At 35.8% G+C, this 18,841-nt stretch overlaps 1 protein-coding gene across 2 annotated transcripts in view; it reads right to left on the bottom strand.

Moving 5' to 3' along the window:
• Positions 1–934: 934 nt before the first annotated feature.
• Positions 935–18,841, bottom strand: part of SLC6A15 (solute carrier family 6 member 15) — a 38,148-nt gene continuing 20,241 nt past the window's right edge. For both annotated transcript variants that reach the window (XM_040061841.2, XM_040061842.1), the window contains 9 exons: positions 18,305–18,431; positions 16,254–16,435; positions 14,892–15,002; positions 11,202–11,443; positions 10,906–11,098; positions 9,656–9,848; positions 6,396–6,555; positions 3,685–3,847; positions 935–2,300 (listed from right to left, as the gene is read on the bottom strand). In XM_040061841.2, coding sequence (XP_039917775.1) covers positions 1,929–2,300; positions 3,685–3,847; positions 6,396–6,555; positions 9,656–9,848; positions 10,906–11,098; positions 11,202–11,443; positions 14,892–15,002; positions 16,254–16,435; positions 18,305–18,431 — 1,743 coding nt within the window. In that variant the 3' untranslated portion in view covers positions 935–1,928. The remainder of the gene's footprint in view (positions 2,301–3,684; positions 3,848–6,395; positions 6,556–9,655; positions 9,849–10,905; positions 11,099–11,201; positions 11,444–14,891; positions 15,003–16,253; positions 16,436–18,304; positions 18,432–18,841) is intronic.

The raw sequence follows: 18,841 nt of genomic DNA on the forward strand, positions 1-18,841 counted from the left end.
CTCATCTGTATGAACAGAATTCTGCACTCTGTGGACTGGGCACAGAGGGATGCATGGCAACTCCACAAACCGTCACTTTAGAAGCCTGATGTGGTATGATGATGAAAATTTGCTGTTGCTCTGCCACAGCAGGAGTATTTTGTATGTGCTCTCTAATGGTGAGCCATTACATGCTAATATTGCCAATACATCAGTTACAAAAGAACAAGCTGCTTAAATTATGCCAGCTCTACCATAAATGTTCCAATATGTGCATTTTAGAGGACTTCTTTAAATGCTTTTTTAGGTGCATAATTTCTATCACATGTAAAATAAGCCTGATAATCAAATACAGCTTTTTGTCAACTAATGCTACTAGTTCAACTTTCAGATGATTGGAAGTAATTTCAAAAACTCTCAGGTTAAAAGTGGAAAATTATCTGAGATTATTCTCCTGTGACAACAAAGTTATCCGTAACAAGTTTTATCAAGTTGCTAAAGTGCTTTAGCATAAGATTCTGTTCCTTTCCATTTATTTGACATAGCTTTTCCATACTGACATGCTCAAAACTGTAGTCCTGAAACAAAGAGCTTCAGAGACTTGCATTTACCTCAAATAAATTAATCTGGTTCTTCGATGCTGTGACAATGTAAGCAGGTTCTGCCCTTTGCTTATTAGAGGTAGAAAAATCAGAATTTATGCCTAACTTTAAAACACTTTAAGGTAAGGAATGGTCATGTACCATCTTCCAGAGTATCCAGCCAGTTTACAACACTACATCACCTCTGTGTCCAGAGTAAATGGCCCTGTCCAATAGTTTAGGGTGACTAATTTTTTGTTTTCAAGTTCTTTTAGCATCTCTATTCATCTAGTAAATGTCTTTCTTTCAGGTCGTCCAGATGAGGAAAAAGCAGGGTGTGTTATAATAATTGTATTAGGATATCACAGAGAAATACTTTATCAATCTCTTTATTCATAGGTTAAAATGTAATGCCATACAGTTCTTAATAATTACTGACTGAAAAAAATTTATCTGCATAAAATAGAAGTGAAACTGAAGGAGACTAATTTAAAAAGCCATCTTGCTTCAACTTTTGAAACAATTACATACAGAATAATATACATATTTACATTACAAGTATATTATATAAATATTATATATATGTAATCTTGTAACCACAATAAATATCAAGGTCTTTTTTAGGCACACAGCATAGAAAAAAATGCAGAATCTGCACAATCCTTAAGATTCTTGGAGTGACTCACTCTAACATTGTTTTCACACTGAAAAAGCAAATATTTTACAAAACATATATAGCCACAGTTTGCACAGTCCCCAGTTAACAGGGAATCTTTGATCATGTTCCTATAAGTCTACTCCTTGATTTTCTAATACTATTGCTCTATACAGCTATTACATAAGAAAATAGTTTGCAGGTTCATTTTTTACTCAGCTAATAGCCTAAGTAATTATCAGGGCTAATAAAATAAGTACAGCATATCTACATAAGGTATATACAGGTGTTTACACAAACATGGGTTTGGTGAACTACTACTGAGCTCACCGCTAATACTTGGAAGTTAACCTGAAATTCAGCAGAAAAAAAATGGATTTTCAACGATATAAACTCAGAAATATTTTATCATTTAAGCGAGACCTGGGCTTCAGAAATAGAAGGCTTTAAATTTAGAAGTTAATTAAAAAATCAAATTCTTGGCTGTGCTGGCAGATTTAGACTGCCATTGAATTTGAATGTTTCCTTCAGTGCAACTAAAAACTCAGAGAATTAATCCAAAGGGAGTTTTCTCAACCAGTATGTACAGTCATGACACTGAAGACTGTCACTATGGAGCATGTGAGATCACAACCTCATATGTGACGCTGACCGCTTCTCACAGCAGGGCCGTGATCAGTGAGAGAACAAACAGCACTTTTTTTTTTCTGTGGTTACAAATCAGACTCTGGCATGTCAGGCATATCTGCCATCAGGTAGCCGATACCATAGCGTCCATTGGGAGCCGTGTCCAGAGCCGGTGACCCAGTCTGTTTTCGATATATGTTTTTGCCAAAATTTGGAGATGGCACTTCACTTGGACTCTTCCCATGAATCAGACTTGTATTATCTCCTTCCAGATTAACAGGTTCCTTTATTATCCGCCCTCTTTTGTAGGATACAGATGCCAGACTACCAGAACTGTCATCAATAAGGCTGCAACGGCGTACCATAAAGACTATTGGGACTGGCAGTATGGCAAACACCATCAAAGATATACAGACAATCATTCCCCATGTTGGATAGCTGTGGAACTCTTCCATAGCCTGAGAAACACAATAGAAAAACTATTAATACGTCATTACCAGAAAAATAACAAAAACCTGCACTCCTCACTGAGGTCTGTAGTTTTCAAGCACATACTCCACTGCACTCACAGTGCATCACTGTGGCACCACTACAGATCTCAAATTTGAAGAGTCATGGAGATGTAGGATTGCTATCTTTCAGCCAGTGAGGAGGACTAAAAACACTGTTCAACAGTTTCTGAGAGCACTTCAGCAGCACACAAACCTTAGGCTTTCTGTTACATTTCTCTGTAGTTGTTCCCTGATCCTTTAAAGGGTGTCCAGAACAGACAAGTGTGCAGAGGTATCTGTAACTCTGCCTGAAAATTTTTTCTGTAGGCTAATAGCTGGTCTAGACACAAATCATCTCAGTTATTGCACTTTGCATAAACTTCAGATTAACTGTAATGCTGGGGCACTGACTACACCCTACACCTGTACTGCATCCATGCAGCAATGGCCAACAGGCTCTGCTTGCCTAATTTTGTACATGGAAAGGAATGGCATGTTTGGTATTCTATAATATTTCTTTTTCTAATTTTTGAGGGTGAGAATCTAATGTAACAAGAGCATTTTTCTGAGAATCATGTAGTTGTCTGGACAGAAGCAAGCATACTATCTACCCATAGTAAAGCCAGACTCTTGTGTTTATCCTTTACCTGTGACTTCCCCCCACCCTGGCTAATTTGGGAAAGCTTTGTTAGATTAATTTCTCTGACATTTTCTCTCTCTCCATTTTGCATAAAAAGCCTGTAGAAATAGCTGAGTGCTCATGAGCCTACAACAAGGTGAAGTCTTCAGAGTTACCCTGACTGAATCTCTTTTTGAAGTCAAAGCTCACAACTGTTTCGATGCTCACCCTGACAAGTTCTTATCAGAGACAGGTGTTAATACAGCTGCTACCTACTTTGTGATACGTGATCCCAAAGGGAAAGTATTGTGACATGGCTAAGTCTCAGTATTTAATTCCACGTAAAAAAACTTGATGTGATATCTGAAATTATTTATGCAGTTATCACCTGTTTTCTGCAGTAAAATAAGACTTAATGAATGTGAACAACCTCTCCCATCATTAAGAATTTCATCATACATTATGAAATAAAAGTCACCCAGAGCATAAAGGTTTGTGTCAATAGTTATATTTTAAAGTAGAACTACTCTAAAATTAAAAAAATGTTGAGGGTTTACATTAAAGTTACTTGAGATGAAAGCAACCATGTCATTATTTACATTGATTTTCAATTTCTAATTGTAATTTTTTGTCTGTTCATGTATTTCTCAAATGCTTCAGGTATGATCACTGTGATGGTGATGGTATCATATGTACACACAAACCCTACACATACACATATTATATACATACCATATCTTCAGTCCAGGCATTGTAACCAGGAGGACTTAATCCCATTTGGACAATGCTAGCTACCAGCAAACATAACAATACAAATGGTGAAACATACTTCCACATGTAGTAATAATACTGGCTTGGAGAAAACCCCAGCATATCTTTCAGGTCCTCCATAAATCTGTGAAGGAATTAAAATGTTATTGTTAATGTAGACACTGAGATTTTGAGCACTATAATCAAAGCACCTAACCCGAGGGAATCAACAGACTGGAAAAAATGCATATATAGAAATAGCTGTAGTTTAAATTACCTGATGGGCTGAAAAATAGAGCTTATACTAGTAGTTCAGACCAGATGAACAAAAGGAATCCTTGCACAGTGCAGTGACATAGTAAGCTGCTTGCTGGACTGCACTGAAGATATTTAAATACACTTTTCTTTTATAAGATTCTTTTTTACATTTTCTTCTATTGCCTACTAGGTTGTTTACCAGCACATCTTACAGACTGTGCAATATTAGTTTTGAACCCACACATATGCTGCAGTCTAAAAAACCAACTTTATGCATAAGCTATGGTTTGCATCATATAAGCGGCTGAAATAAAACTTTGCCAAGCTTTAAAACTGCCTCCTTTCTCCTCAAAATCATAAATTAAGACATGAACAAAACTCCTATTTTTGTACTCATGATGGAGCACATGGTTCCAGAGTCAGTAGAAACAGCAAATGCTTTTAGAAATAATTCCTTTGGAGTGTGCACAGGCAATGATTGTTTTAACTCCCTTATGGTCCCACTCTCTTTTGAAATGCGAGTCTCAAATAGGAGGATGTTTTCCAAGCAGTTACACATGTGAAGCTTCTGTCATGTAAACTATCAGAAAAAAATTTAACTGCACAGCTTAAGGCGTTCTACTGTTTGTTTACGCTGAACTAAACCACATCATCAAAAGGAAGCCAAATTTACAAATGGATTGTGCCCTCTATAGCCTACTCTTTCTCCAGTTCTTCTTCCAGTTGAACATGAAGCTGTTTACTTTAAAGTCTTCCATTGTTTCCATCCTACTTATGCTCTTCTAAAAGTCTCCTTTAGCTCAAGGTCCTTATAGCACTGATTCCAGCATGGGAGATTTCCCTTCTTAGCTACAGAGATTCACACATTTCTTTTCTATAGCACTCTTTGGATGCTTTCGTTTCCTACCATCCGATCAAAGACTTTATGTCTAGTAAGACATTTATACAGAACTTCACCTACAAGGAACCCTTGGTATTATCACAGCCAATGGCAGCCTGAGGCTGTTGACACTGACAGTTTTTGCAAACTGAATTGCTAGGTTCCTGAAGGATATTTTGGAGAAACATACATCAGAAGAAATACTAGGAATACTCCAGAGGGAATAGTCAGGTGGTCATTACAAATGAGAAAGTTGGCTGTTAAGTTTTCCCTGTATCCTGTCAGAACCCCTTCTGAAAACATGAATTGTGAGTCATAAGCAAATAATTACCGTATTTTAGCTATGCCTAAACATCAGCTTCCTCACAGGTAAGGTGCTGACTTTTGGCATGTCTACCTCCATTCACAGTGGAGCTTGGACATTACCAACTTTATAACCAGGTCATCTGTGTTATCTTTTTGTTGTGTATGTAAAATAATCTATGTGGTGTTTTTATATCTAAATGATCAATTATAGGATTATACATGCGGTCAAAGTTGGAATTCTCCCTTAATGAGCAAGTGGAGCAAGTACTATGTGCATAGACCAGAAACAAGGTCTGGAAACCATAAAATTAAATTTTCTTCTTACAGTTTTTTTTCATTGTGACAAAGGATTGGCTGATTACTCAGATCAAACAAGTGAAAAGTCAAATGAAACCCACCCATTCTGTGTCACACTTTTTTTTCCTGCAAAGGTATTACAGACTTTTTAATTACTTCAACATGTTAATACAGCATACTCTGTTTGACCTGTGCAGGGCACAAGTTATTTTTGATACAAACGCTTCCATTCCTTAAGTGTGGCACATATTGATCTCACTTACTGAACACATTCTGCTGTTTTCATATATAAAAGGAAGTAAACAAAAAAAAAAGAAAAAAATTAGAGGAATTTATAGTCATTCCTCTTCACCCATCCCCAACAGGTCACTTTACTGTCGTCAACTGTGCTCCTTCCAAATAAGCTTTGAGCCTGTTTTTGCTATCATCTCCTATCTGACAACTGATGCAAAGAAAAATTAATTGCTTTAACACCCCAAACTAAATAAATTGGTTCATAAATTGAAACTTTTTTTCTTTTTACTACCATTAGAGTTTGCTTTGCTTCTTTCTCAGGCTGCCTGGAATACTGCATTTAAATACTCATCCTCATCTGTTGCTTAGACCATGGTTATTTTTGAAATCTTTCTCTTGATGTCTTTGTTGACATAAATTCCCTATACTTTCCTATCCAGCCTCCTTTCTAAATCTCTAATTTTGTCTCTTTTACTGCATTCTCCTCTTTTTGGATATCTTGCAATCATTCTTTGGGTTTCAGTACACCGTTCTGATGTAGTGTATCTTGCTCCAAACCTTTTCTTAATAACAGACTAAATTCTTGACCAGACTGACATGCTAATTACTTGTATTTCTGTGTATATTGCAAATGCTTCATAGAATATAATTAAAACAGTAATAATTATTGTAGAGAATGGTGTTGATGTGGACGGCGAGATACATTTCCTTCACTTACTTGTCTATTCCATAAATTCGGATGACTGCAATATTCTCCAAAATTACCACAATAAGCAGGGGCAGAGTAGCGGAGTAGTCATCAAACATCGTCACAAAATAATTTCCAGAGCGCTGCACAAAGATCAGGCCAATAAAAAATGCTACCAAGCAGCAGATGACTGGAATAAAGGACAGACATGTGAGCTGTAACTACAATAAAGTTCCACAGACAAAGAGAAAATAACACATTTTTTCATAGAAGTAAAGCCGGTAACATTTTACTGTTTAGGAGTCTCAGTTTTAAGAATATTAGTAATCCTACCTCTTTCCTAACAAAATGGAGAAATTATTAAATTAGAATTACTAGAATCACCATATCAGAACAGTCCTGATTAAGCAGCAGAGATTAATCAAGTGACTATTTGTCACTAAACATCATGCAAATGAAAGGGCAAAATCAACCAGTAGGCAAAACATGTTAATTGGACACCAGCTCTATCTTTGGAATTCAGAAGTAAAAAGAACTTGGAAGTGAAAATAAGGGGAAAAAAACCAATATGAAAAATTTTCTAAGATTCAAAAAAATACAAAGGCTGAATAGATTTCCCCTAAAAGATCATTCATGTCATAAAGTTCTATTAAGATCTGTCTAAATGTATTTGTACATTAAGCAACATTTCTGTCCCTTCTTTAAGGACAACCCAAAATATATTTCTAGAAAGGCTGTTCCTGCATAATGGATCTCAATATATTTTTCCCCAACTAAATTTGTCAGTAACAGGAGTTAATACTTAAGTAAGCCAAATTTCAATAAATCGTGAAATCAGTTGCAGTCTGAGCATCAGTAAGCCTGATTCTTACAGTTAAGGTGCTCTTTTGTGTTTCTCACAGGGAGCTTAGCATAAGGTGCACCTAAGTAGTCCAAAATTAGGTGAAATTAATCTGGGTCAAAAGATAAAATATCTTTACAGAATACACCCACTGCATGAATCAAGATAATTATTATTGATTATAGTACTGAAACCAAGACAATGACACTGTTTCAAATACTGTGGTAGAAGTCTAAACACTTTCTTGAACCTTGTAGGAACTAGTACTAAAATGACTTTCTGAACTTTCCACCACTCAGCATGAGGCACGGTATTGTTGAATGCAAAATAAATTTAAGCATTTGAATTGGTTTCCCCAAACTCTAAGAGTTGCAAATGTGCTAACAATTCTGTAAAAGTTGAAAGTTTTTGTCTCGTAAGCACAAAATCTATTGCAGCCATAATCCTTCTTAAATGCCACCAGTACTGCATGAAAAATAATCCAGATTTTCTTTTTCAGTCAATTAACAAAGCACCACATCAAGTTGTAATCTTTTGAGCACAACTGAGTTTAACTAAAATCATACATGCACACCACTTTTAAAAGTTACAAGAGAAAGGCAGTTCTTGAATTATTTTTTTTTTTTGGTCAAACAGAGTAACAAGGAATTACTGTAAAATGTTCCATTACTCCAGTGTAATTACTATATATCATGGTATTTGCACACATACTTAGGAAGAACAGTTAATTTCTAATTGTTGCACTGGTTATTCAGCAAGAAGTTAAGTGTCGCAGTGTCCAGTTCGCGCTGACCAACGCAGCCACAGGCTAGCTCAGTGTGTCTCACTGCGGCAGCGTGGTAAGGTCGGAGCGGCAGGCAGAGCGAGCCGCTTCCTTCCTGTGGGGACTTGGATCCCACCGCCAGCGACGGGCACATAGATGACGTAAGCAACCGCGGCAGCTGAATGAAAGGCGGACTCTCCCGAGCAGGATGTAACGTAGGTTTATTGAGACAGAGGGAGCGCGGGGCTCTGCACTCTGCACCTGCTGCCCAGGAGAGACCCCGAGGGCAGGCACGCGGCAGTTTTTAAGGGAGGGTGGAAACGGGGGTGGCGACAACTGGTCAGCCAGTCACAGGAATCAGGGGGTTAACCGGGGGTGTGAACCATAGAACTGGGGACCAACCACAAAATGATGGGGGTGGTCTCCAGGGCCCCAGCCTATCACTTGACACCCCTCCTGGAGTTTTCCAGAAACCAGGGAAGGGTCTCCGAGTGACAGACAGGGCGACCACGAGGAGAGACGGGGGGATTGACAGCGACAGGTGCAGGGAAGGAATGAATGACAGAAAGCGTCTAGTTAAACGACCTAACTCATAAGGGGAAAACCAATACAGAACACAGGGGTATACAGTGGACTAAACCATTACAAAAGTAACTTAAAAATCTTACAAAAATAACTTAATAACTTAATAAAACAACTCTCACACCACCACAGTTAAGACCTAATTTAAAAAAATCAATAGGACTTCTGAAAAATCAACTGATCTATCTTTTTTAAGAATTTGATTTTTTTACCTATCAAAGATTACTTATTATATCAGAAAAATAAGTAACGCAGTTAGGGAAAAAGTAGTGCTCTGCTGCATCAGGGGTTAACTCTTACACAATGTATTATTATTTCTCTCACAGAGTTTATTATTTTCTTCATAGAGCTAGATAATGTTAATTCACCTTTTTTAAAAAATTTATTTTCTACCCCACCTTTTACAGGCATTGGTATGAAAGCTGAACTTCTGTATAACACACCAAGACCCTTGAAGCTGTCCTGAAGGTTTTCAGAAACCTAACTTTCACATCTTCGCTGGTGTTTAACATAAAAAAGAGAAATCCCTACAAGTCAAAGCTACGTGAACATGCTACACCTCAAATAACTGAGCATTTAAGTAATAAACCCCCCCTAACAAAACAAGTAGACATCTTGTTGAAGACTTTATAAACACCTAACAGGGAAAAATTTCTCTAGAGAGTAACTGTAATGACTTTAACATAATAAAAATTTCATCATAAATTAAGACTTCATTTGGCCTGCTCAGGAATAATTTGTAGTCATTTACAATGTATTTTCATGCTTTCCTTTTCCTTTGTTTCTCCAATGTGTTACACAGTCTGGAATAGAAAGTATTCTGAAAGAGCCCAAAAGGACTGACCATACAGAAACTTGTAACAGAAATTAAATGAAAATTTAAGTTTTAGTGTGTTTATGCTACTGTAATAATCAGGAAAAGCTTTTTACTGGCAGACATTAGTGTGCCTGTGCATGGAAGTACAGACCAGAATACAGCGATTTACTGCTCTGTAAAATGCTCTGTAAACTTTTATGCCAAAAAAAGAAGAAAAAAAAAATTCATAGTCTCAAAAAAATTTTAGTTTACTGCTCTATGGAGAAAAGAAAGTTTGTGTAACTCACCAGTAAGAATTTCTTTCCTGACCTTGAAGGTATCAACAATGGGCGTGATAATGCCTTCAATGGTTCCAAACATACTTCCAAGTCCCAAATTTACTAACATGAGAAAGAACATGACTGACCAGAAGGGAGAAGCAGGGAAGTGGGTCATTGCTTCTGTAAATGCAATAAAAGCTAAACCAGTTCCTTGAACTGCCTGTCAGCAAGGAAAAAAAATTATACCATTATTCATGCTTTTTTATCATACATCATGGTTGGGTTTTTTTTTTTTTTTTGCTTTTTCAGTACTGTAACAGCCTGACAAGTCTGACTCTGTGTTCATACAGTATCATTGTCTACATCTTAAAGGCAGAGTGGGAAGCTGCTATCTAATATGTAATTCTTCCAATTAATACTATTTACTGAAACATGAGAATTTGAATGTTGATTGGCATCAACATAGTTCTTTCATAGAATATTAGATTACTTGGTTTGAAGTTGTCTCATGGATCATCTGGTCCAAACATTCTTGGCAAAAGCAGTCTAAACAAGCTGGCCCAGCACCCTGTCCAGCTGAATCTTAAAAAGTGTCCAATGACATGGAACCCACCACTTCTACTAAGAGATTAGTCCAATGGCTGGTTGTGCTCATCATGAAGAATTTTCCTCTTGTGTCCAATCAGAACTTCATTCTCTCTCAATGATAATTTTGCATGACAGCTACTATGTATTATATTTTATCTTCAGATGCTAGTGCAATTATATAGAAGTGTTTCAATCTGCGATTGCCTCTCTAAAGCTAGAAAACTGTAATTTCTGTTAGAGATTTGGCATAGTGTTAGATTTCAAAACAGCATAATATTCATTAAACAACTACGTAATAAGTAGATAATAATTTTTTAGTTTTAGTGAAGTAGTATTTAACACTAGAATATCCTGCAGTCTGAGACACTAAAGAGGTAACACCTCTGTTTAGTCTTTGGAAAAACCCTCATGCTCAATTCTTCTGAAAAACAGAGCTTAAAAAAAACTTATCCCCTCCTGAGAAGAATGATATATAATGATCAAAATATATTATAAATCAGCGAAGACAATATTAAGACATCAGAACAAAAAGTCCTCAGGTGAGCTAAAATGCAACCATGTTTTCATCCAGGTCTTTATAGGTGCACAGCTCACATGCACACTGTACTGATACTCTGTGTAGGTACACTTCACAGCTTATTTCAGGCTTATATCTGTCCATAACCCCTGTATTCAAGACTTAATCTCACCTTGTCAAGTTCATCTTCAATTTGACAAGACTTCAGACCAAGAGAATCAAACTGTTCTTCTTTGACTTTCTGTATAATGTCATAAACTAAATTGTAATCTTCTGCTGTAATGCTTGAGAAATTGATATGATGTGGGATCATATATTGGCTGAGATTGCCCATTTTCAAAAGTCTTAAAATCTTCTCTGAATTTCTGTAAAACACAATAGAATAGAGAGAACAAACTCAGTGGTATGTGTTAGTTCATAAATAAAATAAACCATTAAAAAAATTTAAAAATAAATGGATATTCATACTGGATAACACATTTTTCATTTATGATATTGGCTTTGAAGCCCAGAACTGCAAACACCACCAAAGTTGCCAGCACAGAAGTGAAAAAATTGATGAAGGACACCAGTACAGCATCAAAATGGCAGTTGTTGTCTCTCTTGTTGTAGCTTGAAAAGGCAATGACTCCACCAAATCCAAGCCCTAAGGCAAAGAACACCTGAGTAGCAGCTTCTCTCCAGACCTTGGGCTCCAGCATTATGTCAAGCTGTTTGAAATTAGATATAATATATGTCAGCTATAAAATGCATTTCTATTCGATGAAAAAAAACAACAGAATAAACCCTACATCATAAAACGCTAATATTCCACTACAACTGTATTTTCATTATGATAAAATGGAAGTTGAATGCAACCCGTGAAGTTGGCAAACTTAAGGCAGAATTTCTCTTTATTTTACACTATCTAAACATCGAAGAGAAATATGCTATACAGTATGTTTCCAACCACAAGACACGACTGGAGCTATGTAACTGAAATAGCAGCTAGTTTTACTGAGAAATGAGAACTTCTTTTATTACAGTGTCAAGCTGTCTTTTATTTACAGTATATGTACTGACTTCTGTCAGACTTAAGATGTATTTTAGATTGATCAACCCTCTTAATAAATGCAATGAGTATGATTAAAGTTGCTTTGTTGTTACTTTTCAAATGAACAAAAGAAAGGTGGACAAGAGATACATATGCTTATATAGAATTCTATTATATGCAAATACGTAAAGCAAAACGAAATACATGAAATGAACGCTTGCCTCTACAAGCTGTATAGTGAATGAGTCAAGTCTCTTAAGTCAGATGCCTTGAATTTAACCCTATGTTAAATGGGTCATGGATTTCAGGGGCAACTAAGCCTTTTATCAAAAAATTTAACAGTATTGCTCACTCAGATCAACTGCATTGCTCCTTAAAAAAAAAACCAAAAAGCTTTGTTACAAAGTTATGAGTCACCACCTGTCTGTCTCAAATTCTTCTAGATACTGAATTACAAAAAAGAAGTAAAGAAGAACATGTCAAATTTAAACATCAGATTTGCTCAAGCTGATTCAGGGCCTCCATTAATGCCTGTAACTTATTTTGTTTAAGCCCTCGGTTCATTCATAAAAGTAGAACTAAAAAGCATCAGCACAGGTGTCAGCATTATTAGACTGACTGTCTTACTCTGAGAAGAAATAAATCTGCTATTGTTACATTTTGAATAAAATGTCAATTTCCCATGGAAATATAATATAGAAAGCTTCTTTATTCACTTATGTATAGCTGAAATACAGTATAATTGGGAAAAGACGCTCATGACAATAAACATATTCCTGACTGACAATTCAGATTATAATTACAATGCACAAGTGGCTATTGCATGTAGTTCTGACTCTCTATCACACCATCGTGCCAGAGCTTTCCCACCAGAGGGAGCGCGAGGAACATTCTTAATTGCACGAAATCTGTTTTGGGTTGATATATCAATATGTTTCTCACTTCCTATCATATACCCTTTGGTACCATCAATAGTAGTGTGTTTTCAGACACATAGCCCAGACTGTCAAAATAGACTCTAGACTGATTTGCTATTAGGTAGTGTATGTGAAATTTTGGAGTTTCTGTACTTCAGCTTCATGTTATCCTGCAGTTTAACTGCAGTAGTTGATTTAAGTGGGCTATTCACAAACCTTTAGTTTTCCATGAAGTTTCTTGTTTAGAATTTCTGCTTTGTTTAACAGCCATGCCAAACAGAGAAATTATCCCCTTCTACATTAGTCTTGCACTCCCACACCTCCAGCAATGTGTGCCAGTCCTCTCCTGTGCTGGCATAACTCATGGGAATTTGCTGTGATCATTTGTGCTCAAAATGTGGTCATTTGCTCAGCTAACTGAGCTGACAAGATGCTTCTGCCTCCCTTCTCACATCTATCTACCTGGATAATTTTCAATTTTCAATAATGCTAGATTGATTTAACATTCCTTTTTATAGCCTAGATGCCCAAATAAATTGTAAGTACAGAGGAGTGAATGAAACAACAGGTGGGTGAGTCTGAATTTCTTCAGGTAGTGTCATATGAACCTACAGTCCAAATTAGTGCTCAAGTACAAAAAATTATAATGGAAATATTTTGTAGGGTTTATATTAACATATAATACATGTGACATGCAGGCCTCCTAGCTTCAAATTTAAAATACAACTTAAATTTTGACACAGAACTAGAAAATGTCGAATAAATTAAGAACCATTTTTCTTTTGATATTGTTTATGAAGAGTTGTAACAATTGTATAATCAAGTATAATGTAACTGTAAAGTAAGCACCAGCTGCAACTTATTTTAAGTCTAACTCATGAAGTAGTGAATACTGAAGAGGTGTTGGTATCCAAGGGGAATTTTCATATTTTTTTTCCCTCAGTATCTAGTGGTACTTCTCCAGCCAAAGAAAGTATTAACACTGTGGTTGAGAAACCAGATTATATCTTATAGAGGTCTGTATTTCACCTCCACTTTAGACTTTCTCTCATTAGTAGCATTTCATTTCTCTCTTCCTCAAGTTTCCCAAATTTGCCTGAGCAGCTTGCTAGTTCCTGCACAAGCATGACTCTCTAAAGTGGTGACAGTGCATGAAATGGAACATGACTGCATCGTGTGACAGCTGACAGCTCTGACAGCTGACAAAGGTCATTTTTCCAGAATGACAGTTCTCCAGACTCAAAACACCTGGAATCAAAACAACTGACAACACCCTGTCATCTGGCATTAGCCACTATGTGCATTGATTTTGATTATCTTATTAGTTAGCATTCATTTTTTAAATAATAGTCCTGTTCTTCTCAACTGTGTTGTGGGACTTGTTGGGAAGCCCATTTCACAATACACTATGAAGCCCAGAGTTATACATTCCTGAGTAGGGCTCTGACTAATCAAACATCCTGTTCCTACAGTATAGATGTAACTGCAAGCATTTGAGAGAGGTGTGGGCAGAATTTAGATCTTCAAGCTAAACAATGATTCATAACATCCCTTATAACCTCCACAGTTAGACAACTAAAGCTGTGTAAGGCACATTCCTGGTAAAAATATTGGCAGTAAAAAATACATACTTAGAACTGCTGCTATCTTGGTGTGTCATAAGAAAAGTGGTAAGGAAAGCTGAGTGGCAAGTACTTACACTGTTATTTAATACAGGTCTCCTGAACTTTGGGCTACTATGTAAACAGCTTTAATTTTTTTCTAAAAACGGAGGAAAAACACCACTCCTTTTCAAAAGAGACGAGTTAATTATGTATGCCATGATAGTTCAAAGTATGGCACTGACAACCCAGAACTAGACATTTCAATATTAGAAAACAGCAAAACGTCTGTTTTCAGTATTTAGAGCTCTCTAAACTTCCTGAATCCTCTAAACTGCACCCTCAGTTATTCAGCTTTGTAGAGGTGTGCAACTCTGGGAACCCCCACCTAAGAGAGGTTAACTATATAGACCCTTGGAAAACTTAGAGCCTTTGGACTTTAGGGCTTGGTATTGTGCCACTGAGATAAAGAAAAAATCTGCAATTTAAGCAAACAGAAATATAGCCAAATGTTCTATGAAAAAATTAAACTTAAATGAGAGCATTCATAAATGGTTAAATTGCCACTGAAACTTTAATACCCTGCAAACAGAAATTAAGTACATACCTTAGGGGTGAACATGTGACGAATTCCATCCACTGACCCATTAAGGAGCAATCCTCTGATCAGAAAGCAAAGAAGTACCACATATGGAAAAAGGGAACTAAAATACATGATCTGAAATACAAGAAGGTAAGAAAAAAAGTAACATGACACTTAACATGGACTTTGTTTTCATTAGGTTCATTCACTTCACAGTATCCTTTGGATAGCTGACTGAATCGATATTCATATGCTCTAAGAAATATGCAGAACACTTTCCATTCCCCTTGTCTCTGCAGAAGAAAGCAAAAACACATGACTAAAAGAAATTAAATTCTGTACTGTACAAAAGCAGTACAACTGCCTGATGTTTTTGTCACTATCCGATAAAGAGCCACTGGACTTCCAGGGAAATTCAGTATTAATGCAATGACATGAAAACAAAGACAGAAGTAAATTGTTGCAGAAATGCTTCTCTTTACAAAATCACTTTGGCTGGGGATGGCAAAGGTATGCAGTGTGAATAGAAACTAATTTTGCCTTCAGAAGGAAAGGGGACAAGAATCAATAGAAAATATAATAATAACCAATGAATTCAATCACCAAGTAATGTAATGCTTGATGTCAAAACAACAAAAAATAGCAATAAAATTTGATCTTTCATTACCCATCACTGAAAAAAAAATTATTCTGTAAAGTTTTGTAAAATTATTTGCCAGTTAAACTTGCTACTTATTTGACTGAAATGCCCCAAGGAGGTCACAAAAATTGCCATGTCAGTGCCAAACTTTTTAATAGCAAAAAATGCTATTGAGACAAGTTGTTTTTCCTCTGAAAATCCCACCGAGATCAGTAGATCCAGCAAATCTTTCACAGCAAAGTCAGCTGGCTGCATTCAAAGGAAAGAAGACAAGGTAACAGTACTCAGATGCAAAGGGCTCGTAAGTCATTTGTCAAAAGAAACAATTCAGAATCCTGGAAAGCAGCTATCTTAATGCCAGAAGCATGCATATGTGAATGCACCACAGTCATATGGTGAGTACACATGGAAATTTGTTTCCTTAGACACTCAAAACACAGAGACTTATGCTGCACAATAAAACTGATGCATAGTTACATGCAACTACTATGTTGATGAGAAGCAAAATGATTCTTCTTCAGATCTCAATTCCCACTAAATTACTACCATTTCCAATAAAATTGACAGAATTTTAATGCTTAACTAATAATATTTCTCTACTTGAGATTATACAAATGCAGGGGTGAGTCAAAGCACTTTAACTGCTCCTACAGATTTCATGAGAGTAAACAGAGGGTTTGGCAAACAGAAATGTCCTAAAATGCTTCAAAATCAAACAATGTCATGCAGATAAACAGTATACTCACTTTGCCTGAAGACTGAATGCCTTTGATCATGGCTAAGCATACCATGACCCAGGCAGCCAGCAAGCAGATAGTCATCTTCCAGTTTAAACCTCCACTCTCTGACAGAGAGCTGGAAATATTCAGTGCTTCTCTGTACCAGTAATAAGTGGTTGCAGAACTTTTTGCACATTCTGGCTCCACAACTGTCAAAGAGATGTTAGCAAGTAAAGAATGGGTTCAGAAGAGATATTTCATAACAGTCTTCTACCACTTCCCAATATTTCTAATTGTGCCATCATTTATTAAGAAGCTAAACTCACAAAACAGTCTTACCACATTGTCTAAAAGAAAAAGTGACTGCTATCAGTGAAAGTTCTGGGTATATCCTTTAAAACAGCCTTTTGGGATAATGTATTCCTCTGCATTATGGCTAATCCTACTCCAGGGTAGAATTAATTTCTCACTTCAGAACTAAATAGTAGGCAGGTTTAGATGAAAACATACATTCCATTCATCACACATAAAATTACATTATCTGCCTATGACACCATGAATTACATACTATGAAAACTGTCTCTCTGCAATGAACACAAATTGGAAGACGTATGGAAAACAAATCATTGATTGTGTCTGCTTTGATATGACACTCAAATAAACAGGGACTTAACTACCATTATAAACAATAAAATAATAACATAATAATACCAAAGTGATGAGAAAAGGAAATAAATGGTTCCTACACAGATATATTTAATGAAAGTTGCTATGTATTTTCCAGGAGTGATTATTTGTATCATACTGTAATTCTGTTATAGTCGTGTTACCAAACAGTTTAAGAAACTGTGTATCTAGACGTGTAACATATAAATAGATTTCTTCAGAGAAAATATTTACTTAAGTTCTTTATAATTTATTTATACCTGACAATCAACCATACATGTACACATGTCCTGAGTCAAGATAAATAACAGAAAAAAAGGAGAAAATACACTATTTTTAAGAAACCTAACGCAGATAACAGATCTTCACGGAAAAAAAAAAAAAAAAAAAAAAAACACCTATTAAAAATGGTAAGACATTATCAAATATAAAAGTTTTCTTTTTTTAAGCTTAGTTCAGATGGCTTCTGCTCAAGTTAGGCTGACACACTATATCTTAATATTTAGGAAGGATAAGAGTACATAAACAACCACTGCTGCTCAATTAATGTACAGTAGCTTGTAGAATACAGTCAGTTTGACTGTGTGCCAACATTCACAAGTATCGACTGTTTCTGTACAATAACTGAAGCAAGCAGCTCTGGAAAAGACACTACAAAAATGTACGACTTTTCAAACATTCCTGGTTGTTCTTTATTCAAGTGAAATTCAAAAGATAATTAAAGAAAATTTAGGATCTGGAATAAAAGGAAACTAAAAGAAGAAATAATTCATATTTCAATAGCAGTAATAATACAAAATGTGTTACAAGATAACCAAACACAAGGGATAATGAACTTTTCATGATGTTATAGAATATGTCCATAAGAGATTATCTCATAACAGCAAAACTCAAAGGACTGATTAACTCTTTTCTATTAATTTACAAAGCAAACAGTGCTCTTATCACTTGCATTTTATTGATATTTACAGCTTTCCATTTTCTCCTTTGTTAGTAAACCAACAACTTTTTGCCAGGAAGTATCCTACTAGTTGAAATGTAAAAATGTTCTTCTTTCATCTTTGTTTTTCACCAAAAAAGTATAAAAAGCAGTATTGACATCAGAAAACAAGAAATATGATTTTTTTTTTCTGCAACACACTAAATAGCATTATCCTCATTTCATTACTCTTTAAAATGCTGTTGACAGTGATGCTTCTTTCCAAATACAGTGTATGTGCCTTAGATTAAGCTTTTGTTGTATTTTTTCAAGTATTACAATGTGACAATAAGATAGAAAACCACTTTTGCATATAGAATACTTTTGCACACAAATATCTTCTTGCATTGCAGTTTTTCTCCTTTTTCTTTGAAAATCTCAAATTTTACATAATTTATATGATTTTAAGAACATTGTGTTAACATAGACTTACAGGTATGAGATGCATTTTTAACTAAAGGACATTGGTCCCACGGTAACGGATGCTGAAAAGACTGGGAAAAGTAAAACAGGCTCCATCCAATAATGACATTGTAGTACAGAGCCACAAAGAAGCATACCTAGTAAAAAGGAAAAAGCAATAACCAAAAAAGTTACATTTATGAAATAAATAAAAAAATCCCTGCTGAATTTCAGCATATTTCTGTACATCAGTCAGTGAACCTAAGTTTAATTCAACTAAATCAGAAGGAAAAGGGAATGACTTGTCCCAATAAAGTACCTGACATTTTCTAAATTTTCACTTTTCTCCATATTTATCATGTTACACCTACACTTTTACAGGCAATGTTCCTCCAGAAGACTACTCTGTTCCACAGTTCCTAATTTAAAAAGAATCACAAAATACAAGTTGACTGACTGAACAGACACATATACATCAACAGTTTTAATGGATCAATTCAAGTTCTAAGATCTCCAAAAACACTGTAAACTGACCTTAATGCCCAGCTACAAATCAATTCAATCTTTC

The sequence above is a fragment of the Hirundo rustica genome, chromosome 4 (genome assembly GCF_015227805.2).
Source record: "Hirundo rustica isolate bHirRus1 chromosome 4, bHirRus1.pri.v3, whole genome shotgun sequence".
In the NCBI taxonomy this organism is placed as follows: domain Eukaryota; kingdom Metazoa; phylum Chordata; class Aves; order Passeriformes; family Hirundinidae; genus Hirundo; species Hirundo rustica.